The sequence below is a fragment of the Mesoplodon bidens genome, assembly GCF_964165515.1.
Source record: "Mesoplodon bidens genome assembly, chromosome: 19".
Lineage (NCBI taxonomy): Eukaryota > Metazoa > Chordata > Mammalia > Artiodactyla > Ziphiidae > Mesoplodon > Mesoplodon bidens.
The window spans coordinates 46,651,437-46,671,288 of record NC_138179.1 but is presented as its reverse complement, the minus strand read 5'-3'; the positions used below and the strand labels follow the sequence as shown (position 1 = coordinate 46,671,288).

Sequence of the window (19,852 nt, the reverse complement as noted above, 5' to 3'; positions counted from 1 at the left end):
TATCGACCTGCCCTCAATAAAATCAGTGTCCCCAGTTAACACAAAACTCAGGGGCTTGCTTTCAGACCCAACACCCCCTACCCTGGCCTGTGAGGATCCACACGATCCGGCCGCTGCCTACTTCCACGACTTCACCCCACACAGGGCTGCACTGACTCACTGCACCTGACCCCCACGAACCAGCAGTCTTAGCAAACTCGCACCAGCTGTCCCTTTGGAACGCTCCTGCCCCACCATTTTCTCATCGCTGCTTCTCCTCGTCCTTGAGATCTCAACTTAAATGTCACCTATTCATTGAAGACTCTGTCCTGCCAAGTAAAGTAGCTCCCAGTCACTTTATTATGTCATCTTGCTTGATTTTCTTCATAGTGGTCACTGCAGTTTATTTTGTCTATTGCCTGTCTTCTCTGCTAGAACGCAAGCTCTGTCGGGGCAGGGCCTGTCTGTCTTTTTCACTGATGTATTCCCCAATGCCTACAACGGTGCTGGCATCTACTTAAAAAGTCATCATCTAAGCAACGTTTGAACTCAGGAGGTTTTCTGCCCATGACCTTGTTATTCCCATGGGCTGAAGAGGAGAGCAAACGTACCAGTCGGTTCCACTGGAGACAGTTCAACATGCTGACTTATACTGCAAATGCCAGCCCTCCTACAACACATTCCCTAGCTCCCCTGTTACCAGAACTTCACAGATCAGAATCTGACACCTGCATGTGAGAAAGTACTGCATTTTTTAGCAGGTAACAATATGGCCCCAATGAGGACAAACCTAGAACGACTTTGTATTTGAAGGTCTCTCCTCTGATCTCTAGGCAAACTCCTTGTTTCTCTAATTTGAAAAAGAAACGGACTATGAGGGACAGCTGAGACCTGAGATTTTTAAAAATTCCTTTATATGCACTTTAAATAACTCCCTTTGGAGAAACTACATATAGGATACTTTTTTCTTAAAATTACCTATCTCCCTTTTCCTTGCCAGGAGCCCACGTAAGACATACTACCTACCAGGCTACACACTCAAGCCACACTTTTGTTGAGCCTAGGTGAGAAATGATTCATTAAACTACTGATATGATTCGTTCGTAACTTGACAATATTTCTACTGTCTTTGTTGACTATGGAAAACTACTTCAAAGTGTTAGGTTTAGAAAATGAAATTCTTTAGGTAATTGGGAATATGAGTTCATTGGGCAATCCAGAATCGCATGAAATGAACTAGTCTGGTGGTTGCTGTGACCCCTCTATCCTGCCCCCAACTCCCTGGAAATGACCCTAAAATGGATGCTTTCTACTTTGTGGATGTTCTATAGTCTGAACTCAGACAGAAGGCGACCTTTATTTAGGAAAACAAACAAAGGCAATATTTTGAAAGGAAGAGATTTGGTCTGGTTTTACCACAAGAAAGGCAGTTTAGTCCATTATACTGCTTCAGATTTAGAAAAGGTCAAAATTCAGATGAAAAGGAGATATCTAGCCCATTCTCGTTAAACATAGCATGGCACAGTTTTATTAGTATAATGTATAATCTCAAATTGCCTAGAGAAAGAAACTAATTCTATCAAATTAGTTTCCCCCACCATGAAAAGCACTTTGTTCATTTTGAAGCATTTGAAAAATACATAAGCTACTGCTATCCAGAAATGACCATAAAATGATAACGTTGTTTAAAGAGCTTGTTTAAAGACAAAATACAATAAAGCACACAAACACAATATTTATGAAATGTCCAACAAATAAGTACATTCAACCTCCCAAAGGTTTCACACAGGATAACTTTTGACACCTGTGAAAATATAAGAACTATATATAATTGGCACTGTACTCTGGAAAAATACCCAACTGATCCTATAGGGCACATTGTTGGTCTCCTGACTGGAAAATATTGGGATCTGATACTGAAGTGCTCTTGGCTAGTAAAGCGCAGCCAAGCTTTACTCAGGAAGAAATTCCTAGTCAGCAGCCTTACCCTTCGCTCACCTTGGAGCTGCCTGCAAAAGGCACAAAGGTCTGTTATCTGAAAAGAGGAAGAAGTCTACGGAGAAAAGGGCTCTTATCCTCTCTGTATAAGACACTGATTCACAGTATCAAAAGCAGCTTGGGGACCTCCCTGGTGGGGCGTAGTGGTTAAGAATCCGCCTGCCAATGCAGGGGACACAGGTTCGAGCCCTGGTCCGGGAAGATCCCACATGCTGTGGAGCAACGAAGCCCATGCGCCACAACTACTGAGCATGCGCTTTAGAGCCTGCAAGCCACAACAACTGAGCCCACATGCCACAACTACTGAAGCCCACGCGCCCTAGAGCCCATGCTCTGCAACAAGAGAAGCCACCGCTTGCCCCAACTAGAGAAAGCCTGTGTGCAGCAACGAAGACCCAAGGCAGCCAAAAATAAATAAATAAATAAACAAATAAATAAATTAAAAAAAAATAAGCAGCTTGGTACGCTGCTGTTATTTCCACTGGTAAAATAAACTAGAAGAGTAAGAAGCAGGGCAAGAGTCTTGAAATTTCTGCCAAAAAAATACATTTTCTGTTTTGTACTTTAAAACATGGGGTTTTGTTTTTAAACTAGATTTGACGTCCTGCCTTATAATCTAGACAGAGATCTACATTACCTCTGTGGACTGAAATCTATTATTAATAGACTAAGGATGGGAAATTTAGTACTACTAGCCACTGAAAGATAACCACATGTCAGAGTGTTGAAACTGTCCCTTTTAGTTTTTGGAGGGGGTGGCAGGTGACTGGTAGGGCTACAAAGGGGAGGAGAGAGAAAAAGTGCCTGAGAGTTTTTCAGTTTTCAAAGTACACATCAGAATCTCTCTAGGGTGAAACCTAAGTCCCCACAAGTAGAAGAATTATACCACGTATAAAACTCAATGACAGATGAGCAGAAACATAAAATGATAAGCCAACCAAAAAAACATACAACATTCCACAAGTCACCTCCATGCAACAAGCCACAGTACTAGAGCCTGGAAAATCACTTACTTTTCTCCGAGTGTCACCCGGAGGCTGCTCTGGAGTGGAGAGATCGAGTGTTGGCATTTTGGGTTTTGGAAGAAGACACACCCACATTCAGAACAGCAATTACTGCACTTAGGACTACATTTACTAATGGAAACCATTTAAGAATCATTACAGCAAAAAGTGCCTGCCGTGCTACATATAAACACACACACACACACACACACACACACCCAGAGATCCACAGTAAAATTGCTGCAGATAGATGGAGTTTTAAACATGAATCTACGGCTCTTCAAAACTTGTCAAGGCTCTTATTCTACGGGTATTCTTTACTGAGTACAACTCAACTGCTATAGTTCTGGTCATACAATTACTTTCCATCAGCACACAATGTTACTTTCAATAGGCTAGTTTCAGTCTTATACTGTGAACAAAAAATTCGTTATAAAATTATATACATGGTTGGCTATTTCCCAGGGAGTGCAGGGACTCGAAAACAGTTTTGCCAAAAAAAAAGAAAAAAAAAGTTTTAATACAGTAACATGTGTTTGTGGGACCATTTACCCAATTTGATTCTCCAGTCAGATACATTCTATTCTAAATGAAAATAAAGCAAAAGGGCCTTGTGGCCCCCTGCTACTCCTGATGAATATGAATAAAGCAAAGGACAACTTAAATGACTTTCTGCTCCAAAAGAAGACAAATTCTGTATCTGTGCCTTCTATTTTCTCTATTCTGAAAAGTGATCAAAGTAAAGATTTTAACTGTAAAGTACTGGAATGATTACACGTCTCCAAATATCTTAAATTATATTGCTAGATATTGGGTGCACAGTACATTAGCCTCAATTTATCAAAATAAGATCTTTGTGTGTGTGCCATGGACATCAGTTTTCTGGTATACAAATGGCAGGAGCGGGTGCTTAAGAGGGGCTTCTTACAAGTCAAAGATAAGAAGCCAGGTGAATAGGTAAAAGGAAATCAAACCAAGGCTTCTTAGAGCAGAAGGCAAATTCCAAGCTGAATCACCTTGGTAACATACACTTCATTAAGCTGCAAACAATATACAGAACAATCTCTTCATCCTCCTCAGATCAGAGACTAGGGAATTATCAAAAGACATCCAGAGATCCTACACTCAAGACACTGAAACCAAAATCCATTCATCTAATTCACATAACTGGAATATTTTTAGCTAATTAATGTAAACTGGACTTCCAACTCAATTTCCATCAATGCCAATGTTTACTTTTAAAACCACTGTATTGCCATGAATGATGGGGAAACAAATGAGAATAGCACCAGAACATAGTGTTTTTGTTCCATTAGCCTTTCCTTTACTGTGCAGATTATTTTTATTCTTTATAACCAAAACAAAAATAACTCATCCTTTTTCTAAACTCTTATTTGTCTTCTATAAAACCCTTTGACAAAGTTTATGAACAATTCAACTCCAGAAGTTCTTTGAGTGGTAGTAGGGAAGATAAATTAATAGGTGCCACCTACTAACTAACAAGTTTGAGTTTTCAATTACTCAAGCCTCTCGAGGTAGTTTGGATCAGTTAACCAACATACTCTATCTGATAACCTATTTCTTTAGCTATAGGAGCTGAAGAGAGTATCATGGTGTACAGATAAAAAGAAAGGGGCTTTACAACTATTATTTTTATAGAAAAAGAATTTTCCTTGCCTTAGGTCAAGATCACAGTTCCCAAAACAGCTCAGTTGGAAAATAGCCAAAGGGGAGTGCCTGGATTTGTTAAACCTCAAAGTTGCAAACCTACTTTACTTCTGAATCAACATTTAGATTTTACAGTAGGAAGTCAGTGTTTTTGTCCTGACAGATTTTTTTTTCTCTAGTCTCTAAGTCTCATGAAAAGATGAGTCAACTAGATTGATCAGAAAAACCATAACTTTTATATCACTGCTACCTTTGTCCTGACTATAATTTTATTTTTTAAATCTTCAAGGCTAGAGACTTTTAAACACCTACTTTTTTTCCTTTAAGAATATGTATTTCATAGAAAAATACTTAGAAGAAACACGTGTGCTTTTAAGTAAATACTGGCTTTCTAACAATCAAGACAGGCCAAGGACAACTGCCAGATTAGTCCTCAAATTTTGGGGAAAGCATGGATTCAAAAAGGAGCCAAGTAAATATAACAGCTGTAGCCAAACAAATATAACAACTTGCCCTTAAATTGCTAATTTCTATAAATTGATTTAATCAACAAAAAAGGCAGCGATATTTATCCTGAAGTGATGGCTAAATGCCATACTGTACTTACCTCCAAATAGTTCCAAATCTCTTAAGCCCTCAACAATGAACTTTTCCGAGACCCACCGCTAAAGAGGAAAACCCCAAAGAGAATTAGTATTTCTTCCAAGCCACAAAAAATTAGCTATCAGCCATTAGATAGACAGACAAAAAGACAACTACAAAAAGCGAATCATGCAGTACAGTTAAGCTACATTTCTATGGAAAAGTTTTGAAAATCTTGGATTTAAATCAACTGAAAACAATAGATTAATTCCTTTCTCTATTCTTCTTTGCCTAGTTTGATAAACAATTCTTAAATCTGACAGATGAGAAATAAGTAGTACTGGCCCTAATAATGAAGAATGCTTTTGTCCTTCCTATATATAAAACTGCCTTTTGGTTCCATCTTATTCATTCCATGGCTGTCTACTACAGATGCTTTGGATCATTAATGCCAATTTGAAAAATACTAGAATTCACACACAGAAAATAGGGATGAAACAGTTTTTCACAAGCCTCTATTAGTTTGTAAAAGGAAATAGCAGACTGCATATTCTTTCATCCACTAGGATTTCTAAAGACATCACCAACGTTTACATTTTCTACCAAGTTTACAAGGACCAAACTAGCATGACTAATCTATGGTTCCCATTACCTGACTATTTCAAACTAGTATTGGATTTCCATCATACTGATCAGCGGTCTGGTTTCACCTGAATCAGGTTAGGTTGAAATAGAAAAGAAGCTCATACATAAAAGCAATGGGATCAAGGTTATATTTCACTCAAGGGCTGGTATTAAAGCTTGGCTTAGGGGTATTCTTTCCACTGGGTAGAGTTCAGGCTAAAGAGGGATTGTTTTGTTTCTCTTAATTAATAGCGAGGTTTACTCTTTCCACTATAAATTATTCTTATCTCATAAACATAAGAAAAAGGAAGATTAAGGAACATTCAGAAATAAGTTGCATAATATGGACTATGAATTTATAACATCATTCTCTATATCAATTTTTTCCAAATTAAAAAAGAACACTGTAAATTTAAAAAAATTTGATATAAAAAATTTATATTCACTGGAACACAAAATATAATTTACACCTTAATATTTAAAGAAAGTGGTATATTAAGGGAGTTCCCTGGTGGCCTAGTGGTTAGGATTCCAGGCTTTCACTGCTGTGGCTCGGGTTCAGTCCCTGGTTGGGGAACTAAGATCCCACAAGCCGTGCGGCCAAAAGAGAAAAAAAAGAGAAAGTGGTATATTCACAATGTCTCACAGTACACATACAGTGTTACAGAATTTTTAAATAATTCCTACAGCAGTTAGAAATTAAGTACTTGATAATAAACAAGACAGTCTTCTAGGAAATCATTTAGGAAGCTTGTAAAGAAGCTAAACCCAGTATTTGTTCTTGAGGTCATTTTAGCTAGTGAAGTTCTCAGGTGTAATAAAATTTTTCAAAAAGCCTTCAATTAAAACCTATGATGGGAGTTCCCTGGTGGTCCAGTGGTTAGGACTCCGTGCCTTCACTGCCAAGGGCCCGGGTTCAAAAAAGCGTTCCAAAGACTACAATCTGATGCTGATTTTTTTTTTAATTAATTTATTTTCAGCTGCATTGGGTCCTTGTTGCTGTGCGTGGGCTTTCTCTAGTTGCAGTGAACGGGGGCTACTCTTTGTTGTGGTGTGTGGGCTTCTCATTGAGGTGGCTTCTCCTGTTGCGGAGCACAGGCTCTAGGCACACGGGCCTCAGTAGTTGTGGCACACAGGCTCAGTAGTTGTGGCTCGCAGGCTCTAGAGCACAGGCTCAGTAGTTGTGGCATGCAGGCTCAGTAGTTGTGGCTCACAGGCTCCAGAGCACAGGCTCAGTAGTTGTGGCACACAGGCTTAGTTGCTCCGCGGCATGTGGGATCTTCCTGGACCAGGGCTCGAACCCGTGTCCCCTGCACTGGCAGGCGTACTCCCCACCACTGAACCACCAGGGAAGTCCAATGCTGATTTTTAAAACATACAAACTCACTGAAAACATGTAGGAAACAGGCAGATCATTAGTGGGTACACATCTACACTGAAAAGGGCAAGCAACTCATTTAATGTTGAATGACTGATAATCATAAAATAAGCCACCTTGTTTCTTCTCTATCAGACAAGCTGGTGGGTATATTCTATGTCACTGGTCAGCCTCTGCCTGCAAATTCGTTCCTTTTTTTTAAAAATTTATTTATTATTTATTTTTGGCTGCGTTCACTGCTGCACGCAGGCTTTCTCTAGTTGTGGCGAGCGGGGGCTACTCTTCGTTGCAGTGCACGGGCTTCTCATTGTGGTGGCTTCTCATGTTGCAAAGCACGGGCTCTAGGCGTGCGGGCTTCAGTAGTTGTGGCACACAGGCTCTGTAGTTGTGCACAGGCTTAGTTGTTCTGCGGCACGTGGGACCTTCCCGGACCAGGGCTCAAACCCGTGTCCCCTGCATTCGCAGGTGGATTCTTAACCAATGTGCCACCAAGGAAGTCCCTGCAAGTTCTTTTCTTAGGAGTGGAGGCTGCAATACCTGCTTTACTTTCTACATCCCTCACTTCTGTATGATTCTGAACATTACATAAAAAAAAACCCCAAAAACCTCCTACAATATCTGCCAAACACACTGCTTTTCAGAAAATAAAAAATAGTAAAGCCAGAAGAAGAGAAGCACTCACCCTAATTCGCTCTGGTTTACTTACAAGAAAAGACATGAGTTCCTAACGTGTAGACCTACTTCAATTTCAAAAATTTAAACCTAAAAGGAAAATAGACACAGGTTGTTAGTCAAATCTGCTTTTATAGAAATATTTGTTGATTAACAAAAACTTACTATGGGTCTACCATTCAAAGCACTGTACTAGACCTACAAATTCCTAGATTCTAAAGATTTGTTTAGAGAAACTTTAAGTGACAATAAACCTGGATGTACTTTGGCCAAATACATTCTGAAATACTGCAATATCTGTAAGAGAAGTTTTTTATAGGGTTTTTTTGTTTAAGTTAATTTTTAAATTTCTCGTGACCCAACCCTCCACTGACCCCTCTACAGAAGCAATTACCTTCAATTCTTTTGTCTGTTTATCCTCCTTTTTATCATCATTCTTAAATGCTGTTTACATGTCATGACTTATCCATTTTAGACATTTATCTACCAACTTCCTACCACGGTGGGTGAAGACTAAGCTCTCCTACACCAACTTCCTGCACCCTACATTCCTGCCTTCATTCTCCCAACATAGTTCTGACATAAATTTTGGTTAAAACAATAGTCCAAATTTACATTACTAGGACTATGCAAACATGGTTCTTTGCTGAGGCAAACAGAGATGACCACGTCTTCTTTCCCATACACTCATTTTTCCCCCCTAGAGTTAATAATTGCCTCATTTTTTCACTTGCTCGTTTTTCCATGTAGCTATTAACTTTTCCAAATACTTCAACATTTCTGCTATTAGTCTCATCAGTGTGTTTTTCCATACACTCAAACTCATCCATTCCAATTTTCCCCTGGAGACGGCCTTCCAGAGGCCCTCCATCCTGCTGCAATCTGGACTAGCTGCTTAGTCAGTTGCACTTAGTCAGCCGTTATAGTGTGGAGATTTGGGGCTTCCAATTCTGGGGAATGTAATTTCTTTGACAAGAAATAGGAACAGAAGCTCTAATCGTTAAAGGTGTACTTCTAGAATTAGCCCCCGATTTTGTACTTATTTCACTCATACTTCACAACTCTCTGCTTTCTAGGAGACTTCTTCAAACTTTATTTTCCAACCTTTCTACTAAGTGTTACATTTTTGTTACCCATTTCCAAGAGCTTTTGCCATTTCTCAAATGTATCTTTTTTCATATCATCCTGATCTTATTTTATGTTTGCTATTTATACTTAAGAATTTATATCTAGAATGGCTAAAAGCATAATACATCATGACCAAGTGGGGTTTACTTCAGGAATAACAGATTGGTTTAACATTTAAAAATGAATCAATGCACACAAAACTGTCTTTGTTTGAAGTTGTTTGCAAATAAAGAACAACCAATTTTAAGGAAGTTTAAAAAATGAATCGATGTCATTTTACCTTATTAACTGAGTAAGCAAGTAAAAATACAATCATTTCAATAAATGGAGAAAAAGCATCTAACAAAATTCAACACTAACCCACAAGTTAAAAAAAAAAAACTCTTAGTCAATTAGGAATAGTCAACTAGGAATAGAATAGAAATAGAATTTACCAAGTTAACTTGCTAAAAGATATGTATAAAAAATTTTGGGGGGGTGGGAGTGGGGGTGTGATGAATTGGGCGATTGGGATTGACACGTATACACTGATGTGTATTAAACTGATGACAAATAAGAACCTGCTGTATAAAAAAATAAATTAAATTAAATTTAAAAATTAAAAAAAAAATATAGCTAACATCTATTAACAGTAAAAAGAATGAATGAGTTTCTTCTAAGGACAGAAGAAAAGCAAGAATGTTCTTATCACTGCTATTCATCATTGTACTAGTGGTCCTGGCCAATGCAAAAAGGCAAAAAGAAATAAAAGGCATATAGATTGGAAAAGATGTAAAATTCTTTATGATTTTCTATGTAGACATGATTGTATACATAGAAAACTAAGTATTCTATAAAAAAATCATTATACTTAAAATGAATTTAGAAAGAAGGTCAATTATAAAATGCAACTGTATTTCTATATGTTAGCAACAACCAAGTAGAAAATGAAATTTTAAAAACACCATCAATAATATCTACAAAACCATAAAATAATTAGGAATATTTTAATAAATTATGGATAAGACCTGTACGTTTAAAATTATAAAACACTGCTAAGAGGGATTAAAGATGATCTAGATAAGAGTGTGCACCATGTTCATAGATTGGAAGACTCTATATCATTAAGATGTTAATTCTCTCCAAATTGATCTACAGATTCAGTGCAATGCTAATCAAAATTCCAGCAGACTTTTAAAAGAAATTAATAAGCTGAGTCTAAGGTTTACATGGAAATACAAGAGACCTAAAATAGCCAAAACAGTTTTGAAAAAGAAAGTTATGGCTTACATTACCTGATTTCCAGACTTACTCTATTGCTATAGTAATCAAGACAGTGTACTTTGGTCTAAGGATAGACAAATGGATCAGTGGAACAGAACAGAGAATCCAGAAATAGACCCATGCACATATGGTCAATTAATGTTCAAAAGAATGGCCAAAGTAATTTCATGGGGAAAGACAGTCTGGATACAACTTGGTATCTATTTAGAAAAAATGAACATTGACCCTTACCTTACATCGTACACAAAAATTAACTTGAAATGGATCATAGAACTAAAGAGAAAGTTAAAACTACTAAAGAAAACAGAGGAGAAAATCTTCATGATCTTGGGATAAGTAGAGATTCAAAAAAAGAACATCAAGAGCATGAAATATAAAATAAAAATATAAATTGATCTTTATCAAAATTAAAAATGTCTGTCTTTGAAAGACACGACTAAGAAAATGAAAAGATTGGGAGAAAACATATTGTGTGTGCACGTATATGTGTGTGTGTGTCTACGAAGGACTTTATATACAGAATATATAAAGAATTTCTATACTCAACAATAAGACAACTCAGCTTAAACAATGGGCAACATATCTGAACAGAAGATATATGAGTGGCCACTAAGCAAATGAAATGATGTTCAACATTACTTGTCATCAGGGAAATGTACATAAACCAACAATGAGATACCACTAAACACCCACCAAAATGGCTAAACATAAAGACTGACAATACCAAGTGTTGATATCAACCAACTGGAACTCTTATACGTTGCTGGTGGGAATGCAAACACATATGGCCACGCTGGAAAATGGTTTAGCAGCTTCTTATGACCCAATAATTCTGCTCCTAGGTAATCTACTCAAGAGAAATGAAAACATATTTTCTCATAAACTTGTACATGAATGCTCGTAAAAGCATTATTCACAAGAGCCCCAAACTGGAAACAATCCAAACATCTACCAACTGGTAAATGGATTTTAAAAATGTGGTACATACACCAATGTAATACTACTCAGCAATAAAAAGGAACAAACTACTGATATAGGCAACAATTTCATGTTAAGTGAAAGAAGTCAGACACAGATCTACATACTGTTTCCATTTACATGAAATTCTAGAAAAAGTAAAAATACAACAGAAAGCAGATCTTTTTTTTTAATAAAGTTATTTATTTGATTATTTTTGGCTGCGTTGGGTCTTTGTTGCTGCGCACAGGCTTTCTCTAGCTGTGGCGAGCGGGGCTACTCTTCATTGCGGTGCACAGGCTTCTCATTTCGGTGGCTTCTCTTGTTGCAGAGCATGGGCTCTAGGCACGCAGCCTTCAGTAGCTGTGGCACACAGGCTCAGTAGTTGTGGCTCGCGGGTTCTAGAGCACAGGCTCAGTAGTCGTGGCACACGGGCTTAGTTGCTCCGTGGCATGTGGGATCTTCCTGGACCAGCGATTGACCCCATGTCCCCTGCACTGGCAGTTGGATTCTTAAACTCTGAGCCACCAGGGAAGTCCCAGAAAGCAGATTTGGCTTGCCTGGGACCAACAGTGAGATGAGGGACCAACTTCAAAGAGACACATGAGAACTTTTCAGGGTGATGGAAAAGTTCTGTATCTTTATTGCATGGTGGTTATGTGAGTTATCTGTCAAAACTCAACAAACTGTACACTTAGTACAGGCATATTTGAGACTTCCTTAGTGGTCCAGTGGTTAAGACTCTGTGCTCCCAATGCAGGGGGCCTGTCGATCCCTGGTCAGGGAACTAAGATCCCACATACCGCAACTAAGCCCGCACACTGCAACTACTGAGCCCGCACGCTCTAGAGCCTGTGCACAGCAACTAGAGAAGCCTGCACGCCACAACGAAGATCCAGCGCAGCCAAAATAACCAAAAAAACAAAAAAAAAGTGTATTTTGTTACAGGTGAATTACATCTGAATAAAGTTGATTTTAAAAGTAAAATGACTAAAATAAATACTCAGAAATGTTTTTGAAGAATCTAGAAAAAACCCTGCCACATTTCCCTTCTTTCTTTAAGGGTGGGTAGGGTTGTGAGGGGTTGTGGCAGTGGTACAGCAATGGGGGTGGGGACTTAGTGTGGTACACAGAATCTAAAAGTCCTTAGAACTGCTTCAGAGAAATCGAAGCAATGGTTTTCAATCCAGGGGAGTGAGGAGGCCTTTCAAAATCATCTACAGATTTTTACCAAATTGCATTTATTCTCACCCCAACCCTGATCTTATAGAAGCCTCACCCCACCATGCAGAGAATCATTTATCCTGCCATGAAATAGTAAAAATATAGATTGAATTTGGAAAAAAAAGATTATTAGAATGCACATTGTCTAATAACATTAAACACAAAGCATCAAGCCAAAGAAATTTAAGAGAAAACAACATCCATATCCATCTGTAGTCTACAATAGAAAGAAAAGAGAATATTAATGTAGATAAAGAGATGATTTTTATCCTCAGAAGGAATTATCTACGCTCTGGAAAAAATACTGGAAATAGAAAATAAAGTCAATTCCAAAACACCGTATAAACAAATACAACTGCCCAATTGGAGAGACCCAAGAACTGGTTCTAGGCTGCCACTTCAACAGCTTCGCTAAGGATCTGAACCACTGGTTCCCAAACCAGGATGTGTATCAAATTCATTTGTGTTGTTAGAAAAATCTATGGATGCCCATCCAAACTCCCGCCTCCAGAAATTTTAATTCAGCAGGTCTGGGGAAGGCAAAAGTAGAAATGGGCAACACTTTATGAAGTTCAGCAAAGGGAAAGATTAGCTAGGTGGACCTGGATAGTTTCATTGAAGAGGCGGGGCTTGAATGTCAAACAGGACTTAAAGAAAATGGGAATTCCAAGCATAAAATAGTATTAGCTGCTGATTATTTAGTGCTTACATATCCACAGGTGTATCTCCTGGTTTCTAGAAGAGCGCCTAGCACAGAGTAGGCACGCAGTAATACTGAAAGACTGATCAAATGGGCAGAGCAGTATGTCAGCACTTTGCATATTCTCTCCAATTAACGTGAGGGCGGTTACAGAAGCAGAACTCCACACATATGAGAACGATTAACAGGCCTTAAGTGCATGCTAGATCACGGATTTTATTCAGCAGGCAGTAGGAAGCCACTGTAGGTTTTGAACAGAAAGGTGACAAACACAAAACAGTGGTCTACGGTGGTGTCTCTCAAACTTTATTGTGCATGTAAATCACCTGAGGATCTTGTGAAAATGCGGATTTTGATTCAGAAGGTCTGAAGTGGGGCCTGGTAGTTCTAACAAGCTCCCATATGATGGTAATGTTGCTGATCTATGGACCATCATATTGACATTTGAGAAGCCTTGTTCTAAGGAACATTCTAAGGAATATTAATCTGCAAAGGGATGGGAGAGGGGGAGGTGAAAATAACTCAGAAAAGGAATGCCAGTTAGAATACAATTATACTGGACCACATCTGTGGTGATAAGAGCCTGTGGCGGAGGGAATATTAAGAAGTAGATGGATAGGGAGAAGGAAAAATAAAGAAATTTAGTTAGTAAGTTCACCGTAAGTCATCGAGCCTATCCTCCACCCTTTGGAAGAACCGCTTTTAAAAACTCCTGGGGCTTCCCTGGTGGCGCAGTGGTTGGGACTCCGCCTGCCAATGTAGGGGACGTGGGTTCGTGCCCCAGTCCGGGAGGATCCCACATGCCGTGGAGCGGCTAGGCCCGTGAGCCATGGCTGCTGAGCCTGCGCGTCCGGAGCCTGTGCTCCGCAATGGGAGAGGCCACAGCAGTGAGAGGCCCACGTACCGCAAAAAAAAAAACCCAAAACAAAACAAAACAAAACCCCCCTGAATAAAGGTTATCTAGTCTCTGCTTGAAAACTTCTCATGCCAGAGATTCACTACCTAATCAGGGAGCCCATTCTAACTGTGAACAACTCTGATGACTCTGACTTTTTGTGTGTGTGTCCAAGTAACTGGGAAAAGAGTAGCTTGTCAAAGACAAAATGGGAAAGCTCAGAGATGGAAGTTTTGGTGGAAGGATGAGTTTGAGTTTTTAGGTCATACTGAGGTTGAGAAACAGTTATATATCCCAGGTAGAAACAGCATTCAGTTAGAGAAGTACTGAAAAGACTGACGCTTAAAAGAGGGCTTAGAGATGGCTATGTGGACTTGGAAGTTAGCAGCTAAAGCTATATGAGCGACAAAAATTCACTAAAGAAGAAAACGGTAAGAGAAAAGCAGAAAGCTGGGAAGTAAGCCTTGGGATAGGTCCATATTTAGGACATGGAGCTTGAAAGGCAGGTAGGAAATGGAACCCAAAGGAAAAACTTTAACGATCCTGCTTCCCCTTGTGGACCACTAACACTCTCCCAATCTGTTAACTTTTACCTGTCCTTCACTGCTCATCTCAGGTGTCCTGTGCTACAGGAAGTCCTCCCTGACCGCCCCTCCCCACCCATGTTAGATGTCTGGCCTCTGTATTCAACCCTTATACCTACCACTCTCTTAATTGCCTATTTATCAGTTTCCTCCACTAGAATAGAGACTCTGTGAAGGCAGGGAACGCATTTCGTTCACTGTTGCATTCCCAGGGGCTACTGTGACCAACACTTAATATTGGCACTCCTGTATCTGTTAAATTAATAATGGTAAAAATAATAAAAGCAGCAGACACTTATGTGAACTTAGTATGTGCTAGGATCTGTGCTAAATGCTTCACGGAGATCAGCTCACAGTAAGTATTATAGATCCTCATTTTACAGGTCAGGAAATTAAGACTCAGAGAGGTTAAATGCCCAAAGTTACAGAGGCATGGGACTTCCCTGGTGGTCCAGTGGTTAAGATTCCACACCTCCACTGCAGGTTTGATCCCTGGCTGGAGAACTAAGATCCTACAAGCTGTGTGGTATGGCCAAAAAATAAAAAACACACAAACAAAAAAACAAAGTTACACAGGCAAGTGGTGGAGGACTGATCAGTTCTGTTCCAAAGCCTGTGCTCTAGAAACCATGAGTGATAATAGAGAAGCTTAGGGAGAAGTGTCAAGACTGTGTGTGCAAAGATATAATGACTGAAAAAGCATCACCTGATTTGACAATGAGGTTGACCAGATGCCAAGTGGTATAGAAAGGAGATTCATTTACTTTGATTTTTCCTTTTTTCCCTGTTTTTGTCACTGGTTTTCTAAACTTCCTCCATGTCTGCGATTACAACTATAAACACTGCATTTGAGCCACAATACCTCTAAGAAACCTAGTTAAGGGTGAGGGGGGGGCAACAGATTTAACCCGTTCAGCACTAACATATGGCTGAATAGGCTCCTGGCCTGAGGAGATTTGAAAATCAGGAAAAATTTGGTTTCTTCAACTCTCAGGGACAAGAAACAGTCTTGGGGGTCTCTAAAGAAAAGTATCCATCAATCAATGAAAAACTGTTTTAATGCCACAAATACATACTGGAATACGGTTCTACCCCAACAGATATTACAATAAGAAAAGAATCAATTCGAACGGCTTTTGCTCTTTTGGGAGAAGTCAAGTTAGAATATCCTAGGATATCTTAGCAGAAGGCTGGGCAGAGAAGTTAGTTCCCCATTTCCTGAAAACTTGAACAGTTTTATTTAACCACACCCCTTCTCTCTCGCTCACTTCCCTACCCCCGCCCCTCATCTCCACCCCAGTCTACTGTGGGCACTTAAGCATTTTGGAAAACAAGACAATCAGAAGCTCTGTTTAGGCTGATTCAGGGAGTACCTGATCTCTGTCCTTAGGAGGGCTTGACCCACTGGCTATCCAGCCTGGGATGAGATGGGGATGAGGTGGGGGGATGCGGGGAGAGGGCAGCCTAGGATATGCCTCCTCTTTGCTAGATCAGGACAAACTGCCACCTGGGCCCCAGGTTTCCCACCTGAAAATGAGGGGGGAAGAGGAGAGGGAGCAGGCGCTCGCTTCTTCCGCCCGGCAACTCTGCTCCGGTGTCTCCGGGCCAGGCCCAAGCCTATTCTGCTCTCGGGCTGCAGCCCCTCATTGCGGGAATCAAGAAGAATTCGGGTGAAAAGGGGCCCGTAGAGGGCCAGGGGGGGCTCAGGATGGCCGCTCTGCCGGAGGCCCTCCCCCGAGGAGATGGAATCGGCGTCAGGGCAAGGAGGGACCGATCCCTGGAGCGCACCAGGCGGCCCCGTCAGCCCGGTACCTGGTCCTGGAGTTAGCAAGCAGTCCCGACCCAATCTCAGCTCCGCCTCCTTGGTTTAAGGCCGCGTTGCCGCCAGGCCACTTGCTGGGAGGGAGGTACGCAACGTGCCATGCGCAGTAGAGGGACCCGGAGAGGGCTGGTAGAGAACCGCCCCAACCCGCCCCGCCGCGCCCGCCGCGCCCCGCCCCGCCCCGCCCCGCCGCGCCTCGCCGCGCCCGCCCCGCCTCGCCGCGCCCCGCCGCGCCCCGCCCCGCTCAGGAGAGGAAGGCCCGTCCCGGCCCGCTAGGCCCGGCAGGTGGGTAAGCTCTTCCTGGTTCCCGCGTCTCCTCTGGTGCGGCGGGCCCTCAGCGGCGGCCTCTCAAGAGAGCGGTTCTCCAGTGCTGAGTTACCTCATTACGCGATGCGCATACCTGAGGGCATTCGGTTTTCAACGGAGGGGACACGTTTCCCCCCGCGTGTGGAAGCCAAAGACGTAGCTTGTCGTTGGTGTGGCCTTCAGGGTCCGAAAAGGGCTCTCCAGAGCCTCCATCCCCGAAGCAGGAAGGCAGTGGGATGATTTCAGTAATGCAGAGTCAAGGGGACTAGAATAAGGCAAACCAACACTGGCTGCTGACTTGGCTACTTTGAGTACTTTAAAGTTCTTCTTCCTTTCGTGTGGTAGGACTTGAGTGGAAAAATCAGTCTCGCAGTTTCCTTGAAGATATCTCAAATGCCCCTCGCTTTGGCCTCTCGGGCACAAGCTGACAAGCTACAAAGGGGAATCCCACCCTTTCTCTGTGCCACCTTAGGTAAAAGGAAGAAAATACCTCAACTATCTTTTTTTCCCCCTCTGGATCTTTTTGGTCCTGGATCCTTCCTTACCCACAACTCTGAGAGACATGTTCTGTTTGCAGAAACCTGTCAGGTTTGCCTTCCTTGCTGGGGAAGCTAGCCTAAGCCAAGGCATGCAGGGCTTGAGAAGGGATGAAGCAGTAAGGGATGGAGCAAGGCTTCCTTCTGCGACACTGCTTTTTTTTTTTTTTTAAGTGACTTACTCCGCCCACGGGGATGGGGTGGGCTAGATCCAAAACTGGATATACGCCATCAAGTAATGAACACTCGCTCTTCCCAGCTACGACCCTTGACACGGATTTATACTGGTCTCACTTCCAAGATGGGGAAGCAGTTCGCTCCATTCAAACAGGGACCGATGGAAATTTGATGCCGAAACTGAATGTGAACTCTGCCAGTGCATCTCAGGATCTCACTGAATTTTACACAGATCACTTTGCTCTTATCTAGTGCTTTAACATTCCAAAACAGTATCCTCGCTATGCTGTCATCAAATAAGATACTAGCTGCAAACTCGGTAAATTGACAAAGCAAGATAGTAGCAGAAATGGAAGTAAAATCCCTGCAATGTTTTTTTTTTTAATTACTGAATGTGTTTTTTTAAATAACTTTATTTATTTTTATTTATTTATTTTTGGCTGCGTTGGGTCTTCGTTCCTGTGCGCGGCGAAGGGGGGCTATTCTTCATTGCAGTGCCTGGGCTTCTCACTGTGGTGGCTTCTCGTTGTGGAGCACGGGCTCTAGGCAGGTGGGCTTCAGTAGTTGTGGCACGTGGGCTCTAGAGCGCAGGCTCAGTAGTTGTGGCACACGGGCTTAGTTGCTCCGCAGCCTATGGAATCCTCCAGGACCACGGATTGGACCTGCGTCCCCTGCATTGGCAGGTGGATTCTTAACCACTGTGCCACCAGGGAAGTCCCCTGTGATGTTCTCTTGAAAAGACCTTCTTCACGTGTGGTCTTTGGAGTCAAGGGTACTAGAGGAGTCAGTGCCTGAAAGATGCCAGACTTGATGCAGCCACCACAATGGGGAATTTAAACACGGAAGTACTTCTCATTTGTTCTAATGTCCAGCCCAGTAGCTATGTCATTTTCTAATTGGATGTCAGTTGGTCAAGGGGGCTAAAAGATCTCACCGTCTTCAGGACTGCCCACAAAAGATATTTTGAGAAACTTTTGGCCTAGACTCTGTTTCATGGAGCAAATTTCCTTACAAAAGGGCCTCCTAAATCCAGATAACTTAGAAAACTGTTGTAATGAAAGGTCAATTTTGAGAGTTTACAAACTCAGTTTCTCCTTGCTTTGCTTTTGACTTGAGTCACAGGATGTACAAACTCCCTATTGCTTTTCATTTATGTATCATAAGGGCTGGGACTCTCCCAAGATTTCCGGAGCCTTCTGAAACTTGCTTGAAGCCTAGAGGAATGGAGATAGACTGAAGATCCTGGCTATTTTGTTTTAACTCTGAGCACCCGGAATGCACTGCCCTCTTTAAGATACCACATAAATTAACTGTGAGAAAGATAAAACGAATTGCCTAGAATGCTCAAGTGAGAGCTAGAAATGCTTACAATGTGTAGTTTAACAAGTTGAGCAGGATTATTTAATTTATAGAGCATTTTATATGTCAAAGCACTTTACACATGTTATCTAATATCCTCTGAAAAGGCATTTTAGAAAGGGCAGAGTAGATGATGCCCACTTATAGATAAGGAAAGAGACTTGTTACAGCACTAGGACAGCACCTGGGCCCCTACCCACAAACCCAGGGCTCTTTCCTGAAGCAGAAAACTAGCTTCAATTCTAGCTTTGCTACAACCTTGCTAAGTGATGCAGTTAACATGCAAGAAAAAGAGGCAAAAGAAAGCTATTTAAGCATTTAAGATGGAAATGTGATAGGAAAGCAAAGTTGATACAACCAATAACCTAGGCAGATATGATATTATCTGATCTCCAAATAACTCCCATGGAACTAAATATTTTAAAAGGCCTGGGTGTCTTTTACATAAATAAAAGTTACACTATTTGGAAAAGCAAAATAGGTGAAATTAAAGAGGACAATTAATTTTAAAAGATGAAAATATAACCTAATAATATCCATTAAAGGCAGTATAGTAGTAGACACAAAGTTCTCCCTTTCAGGGAAAAAAAAACAAAACAACTTCCTTCTGAAATTGGTATTATTTCTCAGTTCACAGAGCTGAGAAGATGGCATTCAACTTGCGCAAAGATAAAAACATTACACTTTTTTTCCAAATGCAAATAAATTTTTAGCCCATCACCAAACTCCAGAAACTGAGAAAATACTTTTCACTATTGTTTTAGTAGTGTGTAATAGAAGCCACTCTTACGGGTATAACTGTCTTCTCCCTCTTACATGCTTTCAAATAATTCAAAGCATGAATTTGAATTCATGGAGCCAGGAACAGTAAGGAAAGAGAATCTGGGGTGATTAAGTACAGTATTTCATCCCTCACACCAAAACGACTAGATCCTTGTCCAGCACTGCTCTATGTAATTTTCACGTTTCCAATTCCTACTGGATGGGTGGAATGAG

The 19,852-nt window shown here is 41.0% G+C and overlaps 1 protein-coding gene across 9 annotated transcripts in view; it reads right to left on the bottom strand.

The window, feature by feature from the left end:
- The window catches only part of STRADA (STE20 related adaptor alpha), a 29,224-nt gene extending 12,626 nt beyond the window's left edge, over positions 1-16,598 (bottom strand). Inside the window, exons 1-4 of one of the 9 annotated variants that reach the window (XM_081218836.1) lie at positions 16,184-16,585; positions 7,916-7,995; positions 5,257-5,314; positions 2,991-3,019 (exon numbers count right to left, since the gene is read on the bottom strand). In XM_081218836.1, coding sequence (XP_081074962.1) covers positions 2,991-3,019; positions 5,257-5,314; positions 7,916-7,951 — 123 coding nt within the window. In that variant the 5' untranslated portion in view covers positions 7,952-7,995; positions 16,184-16,585. Of the gene's footprint in view, positions 1-2,990; positions 3,020-5,256; positions 5,315-7,915; positions 7,996-16,183 lie in introns of those variants that run through there. The other 8 variants (XM_081218837.1, XM_081218839.1, XM_081218835.1 and 5 more) reach the window with 8 other exon arrangements.
- Between the last annotated feature and the right edge of the window lie 3,254 nt (positions 16,599-19,852).